Source organism: Vicia villosa, linkage group LG6 (genome assembly GCF_029867415.1).
Source record: "Vicia villosa cultivar HV-30 ecotype Madison, WI linkage group LG6, Vvil1.0, whole genome shotgun sequence".
NCBI classification, from domain to species: domain Eukaryota; kingdom Viridiplantae; phylum Streptophyta; class Magnoliopsida; order Fabales; family Fabaceae; genus Vicia; species Vicia villosa.
Genome location: NC_081185.1, coordinates 142,756,155 through 142,779,212, shown reverse-complemented (window position 1 = coordinate 142,779,212; position 23,058 = coordinate 142,756,155). Strand labels below are relative to the sequence as shown.

The following is a 23,058-nucleotide window of genomic DNA, read 5'->3' as shown; positions in this document are numbered from 1 at the left end:
TGTCTCAAGAAAGAATTTTGCTCTTACTCAGCTCATGTTATAGGAGATGTGTACATGTTCGATCTATTGTGTTAGGTCATCGAGAGTGAGTCAGTTGTAGCCCAATCCGATATAGCACATCTCAAATTGTAGCTCGTCCTGCAGGATAAGGTCGAACTAAGACATCTGATAGGTCAGATTAATCATGTCATCTTAAAACTAATACATAAGAAATATTTGAATTAAAGATACAAGAGATAATACATTTATGGCCGATTGATAACATTATGTACATGATTTGACAATTAAGTTTTATTACTAATTACAACTAGTAGAAGACTCGTGCGTCCGCACGGGTAAATTCATTCATATCTTAGGTCATTTGGTAAGGCTTGGTTGTTTCTGATATACAGTTGTTATTATAAAATTATGAATAACTATAAAATATTTAAGAATGAATATGTAACCAATCACCAATATGATAAATTTAATATGTCTAATTGCTATCTATATTTATAAATATCACTAATAACTATAAATGTTTACGAATATTTGGTTGATTAAATTAAATTAAAAAAAACGTATTGTGATGATAGTGACCCGTGAAAATAAGGAGTTTCAGTGATAAAATTCACATGAGATAATAATATTTTTACACTGTCAACCAATGAGATACATGTATTCAAATAAAACATAATTTTAATTTTAAAAAACTGATATGACAAGACAAATATAATGATTTTGATTGATCGTATGTGTAATATTGATTCACATTCCCTTTGACATCTGTCCGGACAACAGATGTTGGAAGCATTCGGCCAACGGTGACTTATCTTTAAAGTTGGCATATGAATTTAAGCGTAGCAAGGGTATTTGCAAGGATTGGTGGAAGATGATTTGGAGTAGCTCGATTCCCCCCGGCAAAATCTTTTATGGTGTGGAGACTTCTTCACCATAAGTTACCCACCGACGATCAATGGAAGAGAAGGAGCTGCTTCTCTTTCCCTTCTATTTGTGCGCTTTGCAATTCAGAAGTGAAAACTGAGACTCACTTGTTTTTTGAGTGTCGGTATGCGATAAAATTATGGAGATGGTTGGAAAATATGCTGAACATGTCATTTGCTATTTTGGGTTGGTTAGATGTTGGGAGATTAATGGATATAGATGGTGCGGTTCAGTGCAAGATAGTTAACAAAGCGGCGGTTGTTAGTCTTATCAACTCGATTTGGAAAGCTCGGAATATGGTTAGATTTCATGATACTTTTATTTCCTTGTCATCTTCAATTTCTTCCATTTTGGCTACTATTTCTTCTACTGGGAATGCGGTGAGTACTGGCTCGCATATTGGTATGGAGGAATTTGTGATACTCAAGAAATTTAAGATTTGTATCAGGCCTCCAAGAGCTCTAAAGATTCGAGAGGTGTTATGGCAGCCCCCTCTGAGGGGATGGTTTAAGATAAATTGTGACGATGTTGCTACTCCTATATCGTCAACTTGTGGGGTCTTAGCTAGAGATTGCGATGGTTGTTTTATTGGCGCTTTTTTCGTCTTTTTTAGGTACTTCTAATTCTCTCATTGCCGAACTCTCGGATACTATGCAAGCAACTGAGTTCGCTAATGAGAAGAATTGGCGAAAGGTTTGGTTGCAAACAGATTCAATGGTCGTGATCAAAGCTTTTAAACCTCCGTTTAATGTTCCTTGGATTATTAAGAATAGATGGATTAACTATATTCAATTAGTTTCTCATTGGAATTTTGTAGTGTCTCATATCTTTAGAGAATGGAATAGCTGTTCCTGAATCCCTGTTCCTGAATTGCTTTCTGGAAAATTTGTTCACTCTCTCCAGTCTAAATTAATTTGAAAATTGTCTGAACATTGTTAAATGATTAGAAGAAAAACTTCCAAGCACAATTTTTTTTCCATAAATGAAAACTCAGTTGCAAAATTACCTCATCATCAGCTTGTTTGCCTGTTACTGATAATGAAAAAAACCAGAGAATAGCTCAAATAACCAAACCATAGACATCGTCAATTCACATTTCAACTCGTTTAACCATCTGATTCAGGTTGGTTTTCAAAACTTTCTCTAAACACCGATCCAATACAAAATACCAACCTTAGTAGAAATTAATGCACACATTCCAAAACAGAAACATTTAAAATTATATAAAACTACAAAATTAGTCAATAGTGTCTGACTTGAATTTTGTACGACATAAATTTGGCAATATTTTCTACTAATAATAAATTCACATGTCTATTTGGTGCTCTTTTCTTAGACTTTCCTGGTCCAGAGGTAGTAAATACCAACCTTACAGAAATCAACTCCCATAAGGTTTCTCCACATACATCATGGGTATATGTGGATGAAAACTTACATGCCATGTACATTACACGTGGCTGCCATGACAGTCTTTCCAATACACATAAATGCAGCATTAACATTGTAAATAAACTTATCATACAAGAATGGTCCACATTTTGATCGAGAAAAGACTAATAAGATAACTGTAATATGTCAATTCTAGAGATTATGATTGAATTTTTATATTCTAAACAATAAATACATTATTTCGTAACTTATTAACAAAATATACTTATTTATAACTTTCACTTGAAGAGGTTGTAGCCTAGAATTGACAAATAGAAGTCGTCGAATATATTGACCATGTAATCTAAGAAGTATTGACAAAAAACATAGGCATGGATATATAAACACCGATAATAATGTGAACAAATAGAAGTCATAGAATGTAACCACATGCATTGGGGACATATCGGTGTCAAATTGCAAATGTATCTTCAATATAAAATATCAGTGCTGCCTAGCTCATAACCATCATAAAATACTCATAAAATTGCTGAGATCACAACACAACATAGGCAGAGAAAAAAATAGAACATAAAACACTCAACATAATAGCTGACAATGCAATAACGGCTTTAAAATAAGCAATATTTACAAACAAAATAAAGATAAAAAAGTCAGAACAACAAAACAATCCAACCAGGAAGGTCTGCACAAGCAATCAATATTAGCAGCCATCTTGAAAACTATAACTAAGCAAAAATTTCCTCTCATATAAGGAAGGGGTTTCACAAAATAATAGCAGTTGATAACGATTCCACCAAGGTTTTGGAGCAAATATAGGTTTCAAACCACTATAAGATGTGATAGTTTGGTGAACAATATGTAAGAGGCATTCAACTCAGTTTTTGTAACTGCTAGGACTAAGCCAATTGTTACCATGATTGAAGAAATCAGAGTTTATCTTATGTTGAGATGATAGTCCAATAGGAGGAATATTGTCAAATATGAAGGTGACATTCTACTAAATATAAAAAGAAGGATAGAAAAGGAATCACAAAAAACAAACAATTGGAGAGTGAGGTAATTGGTGAATTCTAAAATTGTGAATATTTATTTTGTCTGTTACAGTTGGATTGTTAGGTAATTTGTGAGTTATATATTTCTTACAAGTGTGATGGTGAATACAATTATGAGGTTATGCATATCTTATATAAGGGAGAAAAATATATTGCGAGTATGTTAAAAAAAGAAATCTCTTGAGAACATGGATGCTGACAGGGCTACCATATTGTCATGCATGAAGAATTTGTGGATCTATTGCTTTCAAGTATGAAGTTAATGACCATGTTGAGACCATTCTAATATTTTGAAGACAACAACACCAATGATTGTTGAAGTCGGTGATGATAACTTTCCAACACTATATCGATGGTGACCAAACATGAAGATATCTCAAGCCTCATCAAATAGGAGACTCAAGATTCCATTGAAATGATTATATAATTAGTGTATATAGCAAAAGATATTGAAATCCTCAAAGTTGTAAAAGCTCGCATAGTCGTGTCTGTCTGAGTGGCCAGACTCTTGTGAAAGTAGGATAGTAACTCCTAAGATACTACAATAACTCTCTCTCTCTCTCTCTCTCTCTCTTGAAACCTCTTTTGCCACTAACAAAACGCTAATAAATGTTTTCAAGCCATAGCTAGATGATTAGGAAACTGTCAGCTTCATAAAAGTATTTTTTAAGCTATCTAATTGTTTGGGGCCTATAGATATTCAATTGATTATATGATCAATTATGACATTGTCTTAATGATTAGGAATGACTTTTCGTCCAAACAATGAGCTTAAATAATTGACTATTTAGGTTATTTAATCGATTGGAATTAGGACCTATTCGATTGGACAATTAATTTTGCTCATGGATTGTTTCCTTTTTAAGCCAATTCTTCTCATATATAAATGAGGCGTCTCTCCTCTTCAATTTACACCAGAATTTCGAGTTTTTATATTTCTTTGGAATCTATCTCTATTTTCTCTCTAGAAATATTTTTTTCATCAAAAGTTGCCTTAGTGTCATGTGAGAAAAAATTGTATTGGTGTCGTGCGTAAACAATCTGTCAGAAGTTTCTAAGATATAACACACTACGAGCAACAACTCTATATGTTTTTACATTTAAATACAAGAACCAAAATATCTTGTAGTCTTCTTGTCTTCAACTTCTGTGTGAGATCTTCTTCTTCTAAAAGCAGATAAAGAGCAGCAGCTCTTATGTTGGATGCTTCTATCTTGATCTTCTTCTTCAAATCTTCTTAAGCAGATTCAAAGCATCAGCTCTATCTTGATCTTCTTCTTCAAATCTTCTTTAAGCAGATTCAAAAAACTATAACTCAGGGCAGTGAAAGCACCCGTTTCAAATGGAGAAGGGGTTTCACATATGAATTTCAAGTATAAGGAAGATCTACATCTGATAGGTCCCAATAATCCTCTTCTTCGAAATCATCAACCTTTTTCCTTAATTGGAGTATCAGATTTATTCGGTACAGGAGTTCTAAAATATAGCTTCCTGAAATCCATGAGAGCAAATTAATAATAGACAATGCTTGACAAATTTTCTTTTATCACATGTCAGTTTATTGAGAAAATCTGTATAGTAAACTCAGCATGTCCAGTGGATTTTATAGCTATAATAATATTCTTACTGTCATGTCAGAAATATAATAATTAAACAATGGAAAACATGTACCTCTGATTTTGCATCTTGAATTGAAGAAGTAATTGCTTGAAATGCTGCATTTCCATCTACAATATTACAGGGTCTCTAACTACAGGGTCTCAAATGCTGCATTTGCATCTTGACGGTGTTTACGGTATTACGGTTGCTCCACACAAGCTGTAATAACAATATGAAACTGAATAGCTTACCAGAATGCAAAATCAATGAAAGAAGCATAACAAATCATATCAATGAGAGAAAAATCAAAGAACATAGGGAATAATCTATAGCAATGTATCTACTCACACTATGTAAAAGAAGGCAGGCTCATAGGATGGAAAACATAACATCGTATCAACTGAAATTAGAATGATGAATAACTAAACTCGTTCAAGATCTAAGAATAGATTTAAGATTTATCCAACTATGGATAAAAAGAGAAGGAGTGAAAGACAAATTGAAATGAAAGATGAGTTTATATGATACCATAAGACGAAGATTTGTATGGCTATGGGTTTCTGCATTTGTGAGTTTGACTCGTCTTCCATTTCACTGTGAGTTTCAACCGCGCTAGGGTTTGACAGCCAAAGAGAGGAGAAGAGATAAGATGGAAGAGAGAAGGAAAATGTTGTTGTTATCTTCAGGAGTAAAGGAGAAAGGATCCGTAGATTACCGGGTAATAGTAAGAACTTTCATTGGGCAATGAAGTCTGGGGAAGAAAAGATAGACAAGAAGAGGGAGACACTATGCAGATGAAGAGAAAGAAGGTAAGGTATTGAATTTTAGAATTTGTTTTATCCTGGTAAAAAAAAGTTGTATAATATTTTCTATTGGATAAAGAAAACCTAATGGATATTAAGATGCATCCATGGGAATTATGAAATAAGAGCGCCACTTGGATCTATGGAGAAATTTGATTGGTTGGAAAAAATTTTGAATTAGTAAATTACAAAAAAGTATATTTTTAAAGGGCAATTTTATTTTACAATAAGGATATTTTAGGGTGTTTGGTAGCATGTCTTATTATTAGTTAGGTAGTTGATTAGTTAGCTAGTTGATTAAAATCATTCGAATTAGAAACAATCCCTTAAAACATTGATTATAGAATGAGTCAAAAGTACTATATACAAAAATGATCACGAAGAAAATATATAAAGAATTCACATAACATTCGATAACTACCATACAAAAATATTTATAGATGTTAACAATATGCTTTCTTCTTCTCCATTTTCTCTCCGTTCCTTCTTCTTCTATTCTCAACTACCTTTCAAATTCAACCATCACTATTTTACCACCAAACCCATTTTCAACAATTACAAGGTACTTCCAAAACACCAACTACTATGTTGTTACCTTCATGCTTCTTGTTCCCCTGACAAAACAAATTTGTGTTTTTTTTTTTCTTATTCATTTTTGTGCAGTTACTTTCTGGAAATTTGAGTTTTGCAGCATTCAGAAACACTGCATTAAGCTACGCACACAGTGATGATGAACTTCCTGAAAAGGAGAAGGAAAGGGATGATGCAAATGCCAGTGGAATTGGCTTCTTGCATCTCATGGAACAACGTGGTGTTCGTGCTAATTCTCAAACTTTTTTGTGGTTATTAGAAGGTTGTTTGAGTTCTGGATCGTTTTTGGATGGTTTGAAGCTTCATGGGAAGATTCTGAAGATGGGTTTTGTTGATGAAGTGGTTTTGTGTGAACGTATTATGGATTTTTATCTTGCATTTGGTGATTTGAATGGTGCAGTTAAGGTGTTTGATGAAATGCCTGTTAGGTCTTTGGCTTGTTGGAATAAGATTTTTCAGAGGTTTGTTGTGGACAGGATGACGGGTGGGATTCCGACTTTGTTGCGGCGGATGATGAAAGAAAACGTCGAGATTGATGAGAAAACTCTTGCTGTGGTTTTGAGGGGTTGTAGTGGTAATGTAGTTCCTTTTCATTTTGTGGAGCAAATACATGCTATGACTATAACACATGGTTTTGAAAGTAGTCCTTTTATATGTAATCCTTTGATTGATCTCTACTTTAAAAATGGTTTTCTGAATTCTGCTAAGAAAGTTTTTGAAAGTTTAAAGGTGAGGGACAGTGTTTCTTGGGTGGCTATGATATCTGGTTTATCGCAGAATGGGTATGAAGAAGAAGCGATGCTTTTGTTTTCTCAGATGCACACATCAGGAATCTGCCCCACGCCGTATATTTTTTCGAGTGTGCTAAGTGCCTGCACAAAAGTAAATTTTTTTAAGCTCGGGAAACAGCTCCACGGCCTTGTTTTGAAGCAGGGATTCTCTTCCGAAACATATGTTTGCAATGCCCTTGTAACGTTATATTCCCGTTCAGGGAATTTGATATCTGCAGATCAGGTTTTTAATGCAATGTTACAGAGGGATAGGGTTTCGTATAACTCACTCATCTCGGGTCTTGCACAACAAGGATATAGTGATAGAGCTTTAGCGTTGTTTAAGAAAATGCATCTTGATTGCCTAAAGCCTGACTGTGTTACAGTTGCAAGTCTTTTGAGTGCCTGTGCATCAGCTGGGGCTCTTCCGATTGGAAAACAATTCCACTCGTATGCGATGAAGGCTGGAATGATTTCTGACATTGTCGTGGAAGGTTCATTGCTCGATCTTTATGTAAAATGCTCTGATATAAAAACCGCCCATGATTTTTTCATTGCATCTGAAACTGAAAACGTGGTGATGTGGAATATGATGCTTGTAGCTTATGGCCGGTTAGATAATCTGAACGAATCATTTCAAATATTTACGCAGATGCAGATAGAGGGCATTGTACCTAATCAATTCACATATCCAAGTATTTTGAAAACTTGCACTACTTTGGGAGATATTGATCTAGGAGAACAGATTCATACTCAAGTACTGAAAACCGGCTTTCAGTCCAATGTGTATGTTTCTAGTGTGCTTATTGACATGTATGCTAAACACGGAAAACTAGATACTGCCTTGAAAATATTTAGAAGACTAAAAGAAAATGACATTGTTTCGTGGACAGCTATGATTGCTGGGTACACACAGCATAATAAGTTCGTTGAAGCTCTTAATCTCTTTAAAGAAATGCAAGATCAAGGGATACAAGCCGATAATATTGGATTTGCAAGTGCAATAAGTGCATGTGCAGGTATCCAAGCACTTGATCAAGGAAGGCAGATTCATGCACAGTCATGTCTATTTGGTTATTCAGACGATCTTTCAATTGGTAATGCACTTGTTAGTCTTTATGCTAGGTGCGGGAAAGTGCGAGAAGCACACTTGGCTTTTGATCAAATATTTATCAAAGACAATGTGTCATGGAACTCATTGATATCTGGTTTCGCACAAAGTGGATATTTCGAGGAAGCATTGAATATATTCGCTCAAATGAATAAAGCTGGACTAGAAATTAATTCCTTCACATTTGGCTCTGCAGTTTGTGCTGCTGCCAATGCTACTAATGTTAGAATAGGGAATCAGATTCGTGCCATGATTAAGAAAACTGGCTATGATTCAGAAATTGAGGTTTCTAATGCTTTGATCACATTATACGCAAAATGCGGTTGTATTGATGATGCCGAGAGACACTTCTTTGAAATGCCCGACAAAAATGAGGTTTCTTGGAATGCTATGATTACTGGTTATTCCCAACATGGTTGTGGATTCGAAGCGCTTAGCCTTTTTGAGGATATGAAACAGCTTGATGTATTGCCAAACCATGTCACATTTGTGGGAGTTTTATCGGCATGCAGTCATGTGGGTTTGGTGGATGAGGGAATTAGCTACTTCCGATCAATGAGTGATGTTCATAACTTGGTGCCAAAACCCGAACATTATGCATGTGTTGTGGATCTTCTTGGGCGGTCTGGTCTCTTAAGTCGCGCAAGGAGGTTTATTGAGGAGATGCCAATTCAACCAGATGCAATGGTGTGGAGGACCCTTTTAAGTGCTTGTAATGTTCATAAGAATATTGATATTGGAGAGTTTGCTGCGAGTCATCTTCTGGAGCTGGAACCGAAAGATTCAGCAACATATGTTCTTCTTTCAAATATGTATGCAGTGTCTGGGAAATGGGGATGTAGGGATCGGACGAGGCAAATGATGAAAGATCGGGGTGTTAAGAAAGAGCCTGGCCGTAGCTGGATAGAAGTTAAGAATTCTGTTCATGCATTTTTTGCTGGTGATCAGAATCACCCACTTGCTGATATGATATATGAATATATCAGCGATCTGAGTTTTCGAGCAGCTGAAAATGGTTATGTACCACAGTGCAACAGCCTTCTCAGTGATGCAGAAATACGTCAAAAGCATCCAACCGAAATCATTCACAGTGAGAAACTGGCAATCGCTTTTGGATTGCTTAGTTTATCTAGCTCCACTCCTATACACGTTTTTAAAAATCTTCGTGTTTGTGGGGATTGCCACAACTGGATTAAGCATGTCTCTCAGATATCAGACCGAGTGATCATAGTGAGAGATTCATATCGCTTTCATCATTTCAAAGTCGGCAGTTGTTCGTGTAAAGATTATTGGTAAGACTGAATAACGTTGGCCAAACTAATGAATCCCTCAAGACTCGTGGCATGGACCACAATTTATGACAAGTGCAGAACATAGTTTTTATTGTTGGACTATACCCTTTTCGTGGAGGCAGCACCACCGTTGATTAACAGAAACCATCGTTACAGTGAACATAGACGAACGCCCGATTTTTAAGGAAACTACAGTATCACCATCAACAAGCAATGGCTTCACAGTAGTCTGTTTTGGTATCGGTGACTGCGAAGGACTCTGAGGGTGACAGAATGGACGGTGTGGTTCGCAAGGAACAACATGAACAAGGTATTCTTGCTGCCTTCTTCTTTTTGCTAAATATGCAAAAGCCCTAAAAGTCTCAAGTACAAGAACTTGGTTATTAGTTGATCTAAGACAAGTTGATAAACAACTCGGGATAAGCTCAGTGTTTTTCAGTTTTATAATGGAATCAGCTTTATATTTGTTTTAAATAAACTGAGTGCAATATTATTCTTTTTCGTTTTATGTATAAAAAAATCATTTAGATTTTATGTAGAAATCATTTAGATTTTAGATGCTTAAGCTTGAGGTCTGGCAGGTTGCTATAAGTCTAACAACATGGACTGTCTTATTTCTTCTTTAACGCACACCAGTGTCAAAATTTTCAAATTATGCCTTTATTTGTGTGTCCACCGTCCACCTGTTTCTGATTGTGCTGGACTTATCTGTGGTGATTTGTTGTTGTGAATTTCTTGCTTGAGCCTTTGCTTGGAAACTATTTCAAATATTTTAAGCTCGAACTTGTTACGCAATATGTAAATAGTTTTTAGGACAATTTGTGCTATTGATTTTTAATCATTTCTTACTGTGTAAGGCAATGGCTTTATTTATTACCGTACCCGATACTGTATTAATGGAGCTTGAGATTTCAGCCAATATTTTATTTTCATATAACTTATAAAAAAACTGCTCAAGTATGTTTTTTAAATCATTTGTTGGTTTTGGTTATTGTGGATTTATTCTACTTGTTTTGATATGTATAGCAAGAAAACTATTCAAAAATTGAGGAGGCTAAAGTAGAGGAGCTCATCAAGGCAGTAGTGGACTCTGGTGCCAAAGTGATTGTCAGTGGTGCCGCCGTAGGAGAGATGGCTTTGCATTTTTGCGAACGTTACAAGTGTGTAAAATCTAATGCTATTGAATTTGCATTAATATTGTCAATTTTAAGCTGTGGTATGAGTATAGTTTATTTTCTAACTTGAATATTCCTATAGGCTTATGGTTCTGAAGATCAGTTCAAAGTTTGAATTACGTCGATTTTGCCGAACAACTGGTGCTACTGCAAAGGTTAGTATCGTTGCTTCTTTGGGTACATATAGACTTTTGTTACCTACCTTCTGTCTAATCCATTTTTTTCCTTCGACAGCTGAAACTTAGCCAACCAAACCCAGATGATCTTGGACATGTTGATTCTGTTTCAGTCGAGGAAATTGGTTGTGCCAGGGTAAGTTGAAGGCTTTTTCTCTTCCTTCTTTTTTTTCTCATTTCTATGTGTGGCATATAATTTTCCATTCTTTTATGATATGACATGCAGGTAACGACTGTGAAAAATGAAGTTGAAGGAAATTCTGTATCCACTGTTGTTTTACGAGGAAGTACCGATAGTATCCTAGATGATCTTGAAAGAGCAGTTGATGATGGAGTCAACACTTACAAGGTGATTTCCAATGTTTTCCACTTTCATAACAAGAAAATAATAAAATAAAAACTCCACATTAACCCTGTAAAATTTGGGCTTCTGCAAACCAAAGAATTCCTATTACATCAATCTGAATTACACTTTCTTCTGATGCATTTTTCTCGCAATTATTTGTTTGTCAGGCCATGTGCAGGGGTAGCCGCATTGTGCCTGGAGCTGCTGCAACTGAAATTGAGTTAGCTAAAAGGGTGAACGACTTTTCCTTCAAGGAAACAGGGTACGTATCTAAAATCCAAATTTAATCTTAGAATTTTTAAAATTTAATCTTGGAATTAGGCAATACTGTATCTCTGCTTTTGGGCTTTATTTTGTTTATTCAATAATCTTTTTTGACGCCTCTGCAGATTAGATCAGTATGCTATAGCGAAATTCGCTGAAAGCTTTGAAATGATTCCAAGAACTTTGGCCGAGAATGCTGGGCTAAATGCTACGGAGATTATATCTTCTCTTTACGCAGAACATGCATCCGGAAATACCAAAGTTGGCATCGATTTGGAACCAGGTGTCTGTAAGGATGTTTCAACCATGAGGGTCTGGGGGATCTCCATGTCACTAAGTAAGATATTTTTTCTAATTAATTTTCTATTTTGAAATAGGCTTATCATATGGAATACTAGTTTCATGATATCGTTTTTTTCTGCTCAGGTTATTTGCTCTTAAATATGCCGCAGATGCCGCATGCACCGTACTTCAAGTCGATCAGGTAATCAACTAGAAATAAATAGCAGTTAATTATTCACTTTCAACTCCTAATTGGCACCTTGGAAGCACTTTTTCTTTGCATAAATTTATGGAAATTGTATTTTGATATTTTCAGATTATAATGTCAAAACCTGCTGGTGGACGTGGACCAAGGAGAAATCAACCTGCTCCTGGCATGGATGAAGACTAATTCATTGTTTCCTTGCTTGTGTTAACAAAACCAGCTTAAGAAATTTTGAATTTTAAATTAAAGAGATTGTAGTCTGTAAATTTATTTTCATTCCTCTTTTTGAGTAGTGTCAATTCTCCATCATTTCCTTGGTTTTTTGGATTTTCTTTTGGAATTCTGTAGAGTGTAGTTGACTACTGTGGTTTTGAATAGAAACAAAAAAAAGTTCATGTTTGATGATCTAAACTATAAGCAAAAGCTAATTAATTTTAACTCATTATATTTAATCTTTGTTATTTACTTTAGTAATATTGTTTTAAACATTTTTAGGATTTATTTAAACCTATAAATATTTTTACTTAAAAAAAATGAACATTGAATTTTTTTTAAGAACATCTATATAGTAAAATAGGATCACAATATTAATACAGTAATAACTAAATTGTAAACTAATTTCTCATAATTGTATAAGCCTATGATTACAATGTGAAGTCTGCACCTTGGAATAATGTATTAAGTAACATGTAATTTTTTTCTGAAAAATACTCAGTTGATTTAACAAACAAACATACACCAGAGTCTATAGAAAAGGACAAAAACTAGAATAATATCGTGAAATATTTATGATGCTAAATAGTACTATGAAATACAAAGGTAAGTATCAAAAACCTTATCTACTCATGAATCAATTTCAAGCAAGAAAAAACCAACAAGAGGAACACAATTCTTCTCCTTAATGCATGAAACAACATCTCATTTGTTTATGAAGCATAACCATGGCTTCTTCAACTTCACTTTATTGCTCCAATTTCTTCATTCCAAAATCTACTAGAAACACACTACTACCATCACAATTTTGTTTACCTTTTTCTAGCTATACTCAACACAATCATCAATACAAAAGATTTTTCCCACTTCCAAAAGTAGCTTCTGTGCCTTACCAACCAATCAACTTTGATTATTTACAACAAGAATTTAATGGACATGGAGTCACTTTTGAAGAAGTTGGTGGAAGTTGTATGGCCAAAATGGAATTGAAAAATGGAAGCATTGCTACCATTTTGCTACCAAGTGGATTGGTTACTTCCTATAAAGCACCTATGAGGCATGGTGGAAAATTTGAGCTTCTTCATACTGCTGTATCAGAAGGTGAATTTGGTGATGCCATTATTCAAGGTGGAGTTTCTTTAAACTTCAACTTTGAAATTTACGACGACGATGAAGTTTCATGGTCTCCAACTAATTGGGCTTTGCATAACATCAAAGGCAATGCGGAAGAATCTATTCAGGTATATGTTTGTCTGCGCTAATGACTATTTTATAACCGTCTCAGATGAAATATGAACTCGGCTACAATGTTTTATGCAGGTAGAATTAATAAACAAATGACTGAATGGTAAGATCGGATTAAAATACATTGTAACTTTAGAAGAAGATGGATTAGACTCCGAGCTTGAAATCTCAAACTCAAACTCTTTGCCTCTTCAAATGAAAGGTTCCATCTTGACTCATTTTACAGTAAGCACACCAGAAGCAACTTATGCAATAGGATTAGAGAGATCGAATTACTATATCCGACCGCCTTTTGAATCGGAGTTCATTTTGAGTCCTCCGGATTCGAGCGAGGACAAAGGTTTCAAAAAAACATGGAAATCTTCTGTTAAACAGTTTTTTCCTGGTTGGGGAACTACCAATCAAAACAATGAAGTGGAAGGAAGTCAAAGTGATAGTGAAGATATGATTGGTGAAGAAATGGATACCTACAAACAATTAAAAGAAAGAATAAGTCTTGTATACACGGACGCGCCTCGAAGTTTTACACTGATCAATAGGGTATGCAATTGTCATCCAAAGCAATAGATTTATCAATACGCCTATATCATAAGCGCTTATCAAATTTCTATCTTAACAATAATCGTTTTCCTTTTTTGAATCAGGGTAGAAGAAACTCGGTATTAGTTGGAAGGAATGGATTCAATGAAACCTACTTGTTCAGTCCGGGCTCATCAGGCGTTGAAAGTTACAGCAAGTATGCTTACATATGTGTTGGTAAAGCTGCTGTCCTGGAACCAATAGTATTAAGTTCACAAAATGTATGGAAAGGAGGACAGTATCTACACAATCCAAATCTATAATGTTTTGCAATGAAATTTATCTATTTGGCTGACTGTAATGAAATGATTCATCTAATTCCAAACACAGCATTTGTGTTTAAACTTCAATATAAGGTAAAATTCAGTCAAAAGCTATTACAGAATCTTACAAAGAAAATTAAACCATATTGAAAGTGCTACATTTTACTGATCCACTACTTCTAAACAGAACTTTCCAACATTTAGTTGGAATTAACCAACTACTTCTTAAGACTCTATTCATAATTCTCTAGATCCTCAAATTGTACACTAGAATGAACAAACACATTATGTAGGGACAAGGAAATGTGCTTCCTCTTGACCGTTGATCCAGAGTAAAGGTGTAACCATCGTAACAATGAGAAAAGAGAGCCCACAGAAGAATTTGCGCTTCGCCTTTTGAAGTGGCTTCACCGCAGGAAGAGTGTGTGAAACTTTTCTATTCTCAGTAACCTTTTCAGAAGGCTTCTGCATATCAGAATTACCGAGAATGTCATCGGTTGATGAGACTGATTCTTGTTCATCTTGATTCTGCATGTCATCGCCACACAAGCTTCCATTCTCGTTGCTATCATCGTATTTGACGTGATGAGCAATACCGTTCTGGTCATACTTGGAGTTAGATGATGGACTCCAGATAATGTTTCCTGAGGATAGACTCTTGTATCGTCTAATCGGTTTTTCAGAACAATCAGAACTATCATCGGTTGGGTCTTGAAGCGAGCGAATGAGCCTCTTTGGAGTCTCAAAAATTTGAATCCCTTCAATGACTTGAGAGCGTGATCTCTGATAAAGGATACATCAAGTTTCAATTAATAAAAAGGAACACTAATTTGAAACCAGAAATGATTTATGCTTATGAAAAGCTTGTGCTAAGTAATAGCATATTCAGGTTTATACATGTTCATAAAGCATTATGATATGTAAATGTAAGCCGTAAATTAAAACGAGTGAACAAAAAAGTTTAATGTGTACAATAGTGATTATGCATAAGCAATTCATTAGCAGGAAACGTAAATCGAAGCAACGTAGAAAACCAAACTAGAAATATCAAACTATTGGGTAAAGAATGCGACACTTACAAGGGGACTTGTGTTGGTACTTCTGGATATTCCATGCCTAGGATTTCTTGGGACAAAACCAGCAAATTCTTCGATTAAATCTCCATTTCCATTGGAAAACTTGTGATCTGTTGTGTAATCGAATAAGCCATTTCCCTCCTCTGCATTTGATGAGAACAAACCATCCTTGAGAGACACATCGACTCCTCCATTTTCAAGGCTCCAAAGCTTCCTATTGACACTCCTTCGCGAATAGTTCAGATTATGAGAAGACTGAAGAGTCGAAATGGGAGACTCGGTAAGGGATCCGTGTCCGGGAAAATAGTCAAGTGTACGTGATTCGGGTGAATTAGATGCCGGAGTAAGGTCTCCGTCGCCCGAAGAACTATCCCCTTCCATATAGTCTCTCCTACTAAAATTTGAATTTGAACCTGTCACAGATGCAGGACTCTTCATACATCTCAGTTTTTTGTCGGTTGCGACTTTCTTGGCTGTTTGCAAGGCTTCAAGTGCAGCACCTTTGATGAATGCCATCTTGTCGAATTGGCATTGTTCCATCTCTTCAATCACTTGTTCGACTTCGGAGAAAATACTCCTCGGATCCAGACACTTCATCAAGTAGTTAACCATTTGAATAGCTGAGAACCTCTTCTGAGAATTCCCGTCCGAATGCTCTCCACCGACATTTAGTATTTGAAGCCCGGAATGTATGAGCAGCCGGGCATAAGCTTCGACAATCAGAGAGTTGCGCTTGGCTAACGCCATAACCAAACCCATATGCGAATTAGTCTGAGTAGACTTTCCGTCTAACGCCGCCGCAACATTTTGGCAAACGTTATTAACCATTTCATTAGAAGCATACCGCCAATTATCCGAATCAACAAGTGCCTTCAAGCAAAGAGCTGCGCCGCAGCTCAAACTCTCCTGAGAACTCGTGAGCGAATCAGAAAGAGGCTTACAAATGGAACGAATTATATTCTTCTTCTTATCTTCAGGCATCGTAGGGTCAATTCCATACCTCGCTACAGCTGGAACAACCTTGGAACAAGCTTGTTGGAGAGGGAAAGATCCTGCACTTGAAGCTAAAGTCTGAATTATGGATTGCATGATACTCTCAATCATAGGAACGATTTTAACACCATGAACCCTAGCAAGAACCTCGTACAACGATATCGTGAATTCTCCGGACAAAGTACCGGTTTCTTTCGTCTCAGACACTTGAGCTAGAAAGATAGGAATTGTCCTAAAGTCCAAATCTTTCACATAAGACTTCAATGCTCGCATTGCCGATTTGCGACTATCAGCGTCTTTGTCGAGATTTTCAAGCTCTCTTTGCAGCACAGGACTCAAATTCCTTCCCATTGTTGAACTGAAACCAAAAAACAACAACATCAAATCCAAAAACTCATGAACAATCAAACACAAAAATTTACCTCATTTCATATCAAATATTCTATAAAACAGAAATTCATAACCCCATTAAATTCTTCAGCAATTTTTCCTTAAAGCTCAAAGCTTTTCAAAACAAAAATAAAAAACCACCATTCTTTCAAATGGGTCAGCTCAAAATTTCACATTTCACAGCTATTTTTAACAAAATAAACAAATAAAAGATTAATCTTGAAAATAAAATAAAAAACTCACAAATGCAAATCCAATAAATCTAATAATCAAAAAACAATCTTTTCTGGGAATTCACAATCCATTAAATAAAAATGAAAAAAAAAAAGTTTTTTTCTGACAAAACCCTAATAATGTAATCATATTATAATTATAATGAAATGGAAAAAGGTAGTACCTTTATGAAATGGAATGAAGAATTGAAGGTGGAAATTGAGCTGGGGAGTGGTAGAGTGTAGAAGAATGTGAGTACTATGTAGTAATGTTTGAATATAAAATTTAGGTTTTGATGATTCAATTATTTTGGCGTTAATAGATTTTGAATTGTTTGAGAATTCTTTTGTCCGAATTCCACCGCTATCCCTTCACTTGTGGGGTCCACATGAAAATGATATTTAATATTTATATATATATTTTTTAAAAGATTTTTGGTTTTTTTTGGATTGTTATCTGAATTTATTGATTGAGATTTGAAATTTGAAAAATATGGAAGGAAAATCTTAAAAGAATTCATTTTTGTTTTATTTTGGATAAATGTATGTTTTTTAAATTAATTAGAGTTGTTATTTGAGATATTGTTATTTTAAAAGTGGTGTAGTAATCTAGAAGAAATATTTATTTTAGGAATTATTGATAAGGTGGTTGAATTAATTTTTTTTATATGGTGCAGGAATTAATTTAATATATTTAAAATTGAAATTGAAAAATTTCAAATGTAACAGTAAAATTAATTAGGATGGAACGTTATGGCATATATAAATAAAACTTTTAATATTTAATATTAATAATAAGATCAGAAAAGATGAGAATAAAGAGAGTAAGTATTGAGCCGAAGAATTAATGAGACTTTTATTTAATAATTAACTAATTATACAATAAAGTTTTATTTACATGCTTTTATGCTTTATTAGTAGATATGCCACACAAGTGAACATTCTCTTATACTCCTACATTATAAGAAAAAGATGTGACACACAATTGAATATTCTCTCAAAAACATTAGGTTAAATTATAGTTTTGGTCCCCTATTTTGTCATTTTCACGATTTTGGTCTCCCTATTTTCTTTTTAAACAATTTTGATCTCCATCCCAATTTTGAACCAACTGGTCATGTACTGTTCATGTACGGTCATGTACTGTTCATGTACGGATCATGCACTGTTTATGAACAAAATTGGGATGGAGGACTAAAACTGTTTAAAAAGAAAATAAGGGGACCAAAATCGTGAAAATACCAAAACAGGGGACTAAAACTGTAATTTAGCCCAAAAAAAATTAATAGTATGCTTTTATGAAAGAAATTATCTTTAAGCATCTACAAATATAAATAACTTTTATTTATAGTTAATCTTTGACCATCTAATAATATGCTCAGTTTAAAATTCAATAAATAACTTTTATTTGTATCGACTATATATTTGACTATTCAAAATATTTTGAAAATATATTAAAAAACATTTTTTAATACTCTAATAATAATAAAACTTATTTTAAAAATAATTTAGAGGCTTAAAAGTTTGACCAAAAAATATTTCTTACGAATTTACAATTTATAATATAAATATTTATCACTTGAAAATGCTTATTTATAAATTTATTTGAACTATTTATATAACAAATAATAAAAAGTTTTTTTATTAATTTTACTTAATTAGAAATTACTTTTGTAAGAATATATTAAAAGTTTTTTATACAAACAAAATATATAAAATTTAGTAATATTATTTATAGAATAATATTCTATAATGGTGTGGAAGTATGGTCATGTGAGACTTTTTTCTTTTCTATTGAATAAAAAATTAATCAATTGTAATAACAATTTTTTAATCAAATATGAAATATATTTTAAAAATACAAAAGAACAACTACTTCATAAATTATTCAATTTTAAAAATAGATTAACTTGTAAAAAAAACTCTTCTATAATGTGTGTCTGTGTAGGGATGCACTTTGTCGTAATGATTCAAATAAATAAATAATATATAAAGTATTTTTTATTAATTAAAATATGTTCGGAGATAATATTCACATTAAAAAATGCACAAATGAATAATATTAAGTCTCTTTCTAGTTAAAAATTTCTTCAATTTGTCTAGTTAACAAATTTGATAACAAACACGTTTTCATAAAGTTCAATTTGAAAGGAAGTACAAACTCCAATCTTCATTAAGAAAACTCCCAAAAATATTTCTAGATTATCCCTAAATATGTCACCAGAAGTTGATATTATTGGATTTCCTCTTAAGAATATTTTTGGATTATCCCTAAATATGTCACCAGAAGTTGATATTATAGGATTTCCTCTTGAAGATTCATCTAAATTGCAGTTAATCCAATTATGACTAGGAAAACGCATATTAACTTGCAAGATTCTAGATGTGTAAGAAGGTTGGTATTTAATGTCAAAACATTTAAATAATTGTAGTCCTGAATTGAAGAATATGCTTGTCCTTTGAAAGACATAGATGTGTTATAGACTAATTGTTTAACATAAAAATTGTCTTTATCAAAATTAATTTTACCATTTTGAATATGATATCACTTATAGTGGGTCAACTTTTCCAAAGAATTATTACGATGAGAATCATGATCAAATTTTGAATTTCAGAGTTAATTCCAACTTCTACTAGTAAGTTTGAATAAACTTTAACAATTAATCTCTATCAATGTTCATGCAAAACAGTCACTTCATTTAGTACCTTAAAAGTAAGGTGTACCTACATCTAATAAATAAGTGGTCTATAGTTATCACATCATGATTGCAAAGAGATCACCTAAAAACCATTTGCAATCCTCTTTCGAATCAGGTTGTCTTATGTTGCAATAACATTATGCATTACCTTCTAAATCATTAGTGACTTAACAAGAGGTGTGAAAGGATGCTAAATGAAATTTGTCCAAGAAGGCTCAATGTGTTCCCTCATGATTCAGTTGTAGGCATATTTAAAAGATAGATCGCCAACTGAGTTCATTAGCAGTAGTATTATCAACCGACAAGTTGATCTTCAAAATGCCTTTAAAATTTTGAGGACCCAAAATGGATAAATCATAAGGATTTTTCCAATTGTTGTCTTGAATAATTGAATCGACCTTAAACGAACTTAGTGAAGCTCATTTAGTTAACGAACTTAGTTTTTAGCTCCTATTCAGCTCATTTGGTTCATGAACCTAGTTCAACGATTTAATTTTCGAATTAAATTTCGAACTATTTTCGAGTTGGTTTGATTCATTTTTAGCCATATGAGTCGATAATAACATTCCCACCATTGTATGAACTCTCACATAAAAAATTGGAATCCTTATGTCTAGTAAAACTTTACACTCTCTTTTGTGTTTATATATATATATATATATATATATATATATATATATATATATATATATATATATATATATATATATATATATATATATATATATATATATATATATATATATATATTAATTTACATAATTTTAGTTAGTTTATAGTTTAGTAAAACTCTCTAAGATCGTCTAAGAGAGGTTCTGTTTCTACACCATATATCTAGCTACCACCTTCGTGTTTAGCTAAGTTATGTCTTGTTAAAGATTAAATTTGTACATTATTATGGATTTTATGTATTTGATGTGATCATGACATTATGCCTCGTTTAATCAATAAAGCATATTTGATTTTTATCTCTTTCTTAATTCCTATTACATCTATATTATTGTTGTGGATATATGAGGCGTTGAGAGAGACTCATAGGTCTAGATCAAGGATAACTTGTGGCTGTGCCTTGGAGGACATGATCATTTATAACATGATATGTGGATCTAAGTGATATCAGAGAGGTGTTGTTAGATTTATACCTAGATAATCATCTACATGAGGTAGAATCTAGACATAGATCTAGACATGGTATTCACATATACAGGGTCGACCTTGAGCCAGGGAAACAAGGCCCACGGTCCAGGGCCTCCAAAAATTGGGGGCCTCGAAATTGAAAGAACACAAAATATTATAACAAACAATAATAATATTTTAGAGCATTTCATTTAATTTTTAGGTGCATGTGGTGCTCCACATTTTACTTGTTCGTTTCATATTTTAGAGCATTTCTATTTTCCTTATTTACACATGCTTTATTGTTTTAGATCTTGTTTCCTTAAAAATAGTTGTTCGAGTTAGTTAAACTATAACAATGGAACACAAACCAAATGTTGAATTATAAAACTCCTTATGCCTTTGATTGTTTTGAAGACTCCTATGACCTTCATGAACCTTGGTGCGATTGAGAAATGTTTTCATTCTTCATATTCATTTGTTTCTAGCAGGGGTGGCAAAACGGGCTGCATGCCCCGCCCCATGTCCGCCCCGCCTTAAGCCCGTCTAAAAGCGAACGGAGAAGGCAAGCCCGCCAAATAAAATGGGCATAAAATTCATATTTTAATAAATTAATAGTATTTTTTACCTTTCAGTTAAATTTTTCACTAATTTTTTAGAACAATTTTTTATAAAGCATATTTTAAACAAATTTTACCTAAAAAAATATTGCATATATTTACAAATAAATGTATAAAATAAAACCATCAAGAATTTGAATGACTGGAATTAACTAAAAAATGGCGAGCTTAAGGTGAGACGAGCTTAACGAATAGGTGAGGTGGGCTTTAGCGGGTGGCGGGCTTTGGCGGGACGAGCTTAGGTGGACGGTATATTTTGGCGGGGCGAGCTTTGGTGGACGGCGGGCCCAAAGTCCCAACTCAACCCGCCATTTTTTGGCGGGTACGCGGGCCGGCCCGACGGGCTACCGCCCATTTTGCCACCCCTAGTTTCTAGCTTGACTAACCTTCACTTGGCTATTTGTAATTTGACTGTCAACCATTTAGCTAAACCTAATTTGGTTTGCTTGTCGTGCTCGATTGTCAAATTAGATTATTTTCAGGTGTGAACAAATGTCTCCTTATGTTGCATTATATGTTAATTTGAGTTGAAAGATGATGCAATTTAGCTAACAATTAGTGCATGAAAGGTTTTAATCATTGTTCCGTAAGTAAAATAAAATAGTTGTTGCAATCCTTTTCGACTTGTGAATGGGAGAAAAATCCATAAACATTTTCGGACGCATTACCACAATGTTAATCTTGATTTATCTCATTTAATTGCATAATTTAATCGACTATATCACTAGAAAAAATTATTTTATAAATAGTTTTAACCGAACCTTAAGTTCTTCACTTTACTATTTACTTTTTTGTTGGTATCTCCTTGTTTTGTTTTTCAATCTTCAATTTTATCTCAAGCACCTTTTTTTTTGTAACTTTAGCTCCACCATGCCTTCATTGAGTCACAAAACTACTCATACCTATTACGAGTATTATCATCTTCCTACCACTTATGATTGCTTACCATAAAAAGAAGAATCAGAGAATTAATGTCTTTGTGGATCTATGTGCTTGCAGGTACTTCAACTATGATGCCTTGATTATTTAAGTGATCATAATGGTTTTGACAATGACTTTGTTGTTAGGTAGAAACACTGTGGTTGAATTGTTGCTTGATCATGTTGATCCCTGGTGATATCTTTCCAGCTGTCTCTGATGATGTTACTCATCTTGAAATTATCTCAAGCCTCATCAGAGAAAAGATTCAAGATTCCACTAAAGAGATAAAGTCAAAGATAATATAGTAAAGATCTTGAAGTTTCAAAGTTGTGAAAGAGAGGAAGTGTGAAAGCTCGTCTGATCATGTCGTGCTTATATCTAGTTGGTTATAAGTCCAAATAATCAATAACAAGTGAAATTTATATTGAATAATCGGTTATCCAATAGGCCTAGTCAATTATCTCAATTGTAATGCCTCATAATCGATTATTAGGGTTGATAGTCAATTAGTAATTGCGAAATTTGAAAACTTTCTATTTTTAAACTACATAATTGATTATGAGCATTAAAAAGGCCATTGATTGTTTTACTTTTTGAGCTACATTTTCTCTTATATAAGTAAAGCACCTCCTTACTATTTCATACACCAGAATTCAATTTTAAATAATTATTCTATCATTTAAACCTCTCTCCTTTTTATTTTTTTTCACTAAAAGTCATCTTAGTGTCTTTGTGAGTGAAATACATTT

The 23,058-nt window shown here is 33.7% G+C and overlaps 2 protein-coding genes, 1 long non-coding RNA gene and 2 pseudogenes across 4 annotated transcripts; 3 read left to right on the top strand and 2 right to left on the bottom strand.

Moving 5' to 3' along the window:
* Positions 1-4,692: 4,692 nt before the first annotated feature.
* LOC131612606 (uncharacterized) lies at positions 4,693-5,758 on the bottom strand. Of its 2 annotated transcripts, none has more exons than XR_009287437.1 (3): positions 5,496-5,758; positions 5,040-5,186; positions 4,693-4,859 (listed from the first exon to the last, which is right to left on the bottom strand). It is a non-coding gene; the product is annotated as an uncharacterized LOC131612606 (long non-coding RNA). The 2 variants fall into 2 exon arrangements; XR_009287436.1 differs by lacking the exon at positions 5,496-5,758 and adding an exon at positions 5,316-5,472 and having other exon boundaries at positions 4,695-4,859.
* A 428-nt stretch (positions 5,759-6,186) lies between these two features.
* On the top strand, positions 6,187-9,538 carry LOC131610299 (pentatricopeptide repeat-containing protein At4g13650-like). The gene is made up of 2 exons (XM_058882204.1): positions 6,187-6,332; positions 6,434-9,538. The coding sequence occupies exons 1-2, from the start codon at positions 6,222-6,224 to the stop codon at positions 9,536-9,538; spliced, it is 3,216 nt and encodes a 1,071-aa protein (XP_058738187.1). The 5' UTR covers positions 6,187-6,221.
* Positions 9,539-9,705: 167 nt separating this feature from the next.
* Positions 9,706-12,424, top strand: LOC131610300 (T-complex protein 1 subunit theta-like; annotated as a pseudogene).
* Positions 12,425-12,754: 330 nt separating this feature from the next.
* LOC131610298 (protein NDH-DEPENDENT CYCLIC ELECTRON FLOW 5-like) lies at positions 12,755-14,405 on the top strand (annotated as a pseudogene).
* On the bottom strand, positions 14,352-17,274 carry LOC131610297 (protein SINE1-like). Its single transcript, XM_058882203.1, has 3 exons — positions 17,139-17,274; positions 15,362-16,709; positions 14,352-15,065 (listed from the first exon to the last, which is right to left on the bottom strand). Exons 2-3 carry the CDS (start codon positions 16,700-16,702, stop codon positions 14,568-14,570), a joined length of 1,839 nt encoding a protein of 612 aa, XP_058738186.1. The 5' UTR covers positions 16,703-16,709; positions 17,139-17,274; the 3' UTR covers positions 14,352-14,567.
* Positions 17,275-23,058: the final 5,784 nt, after the last annotated feature.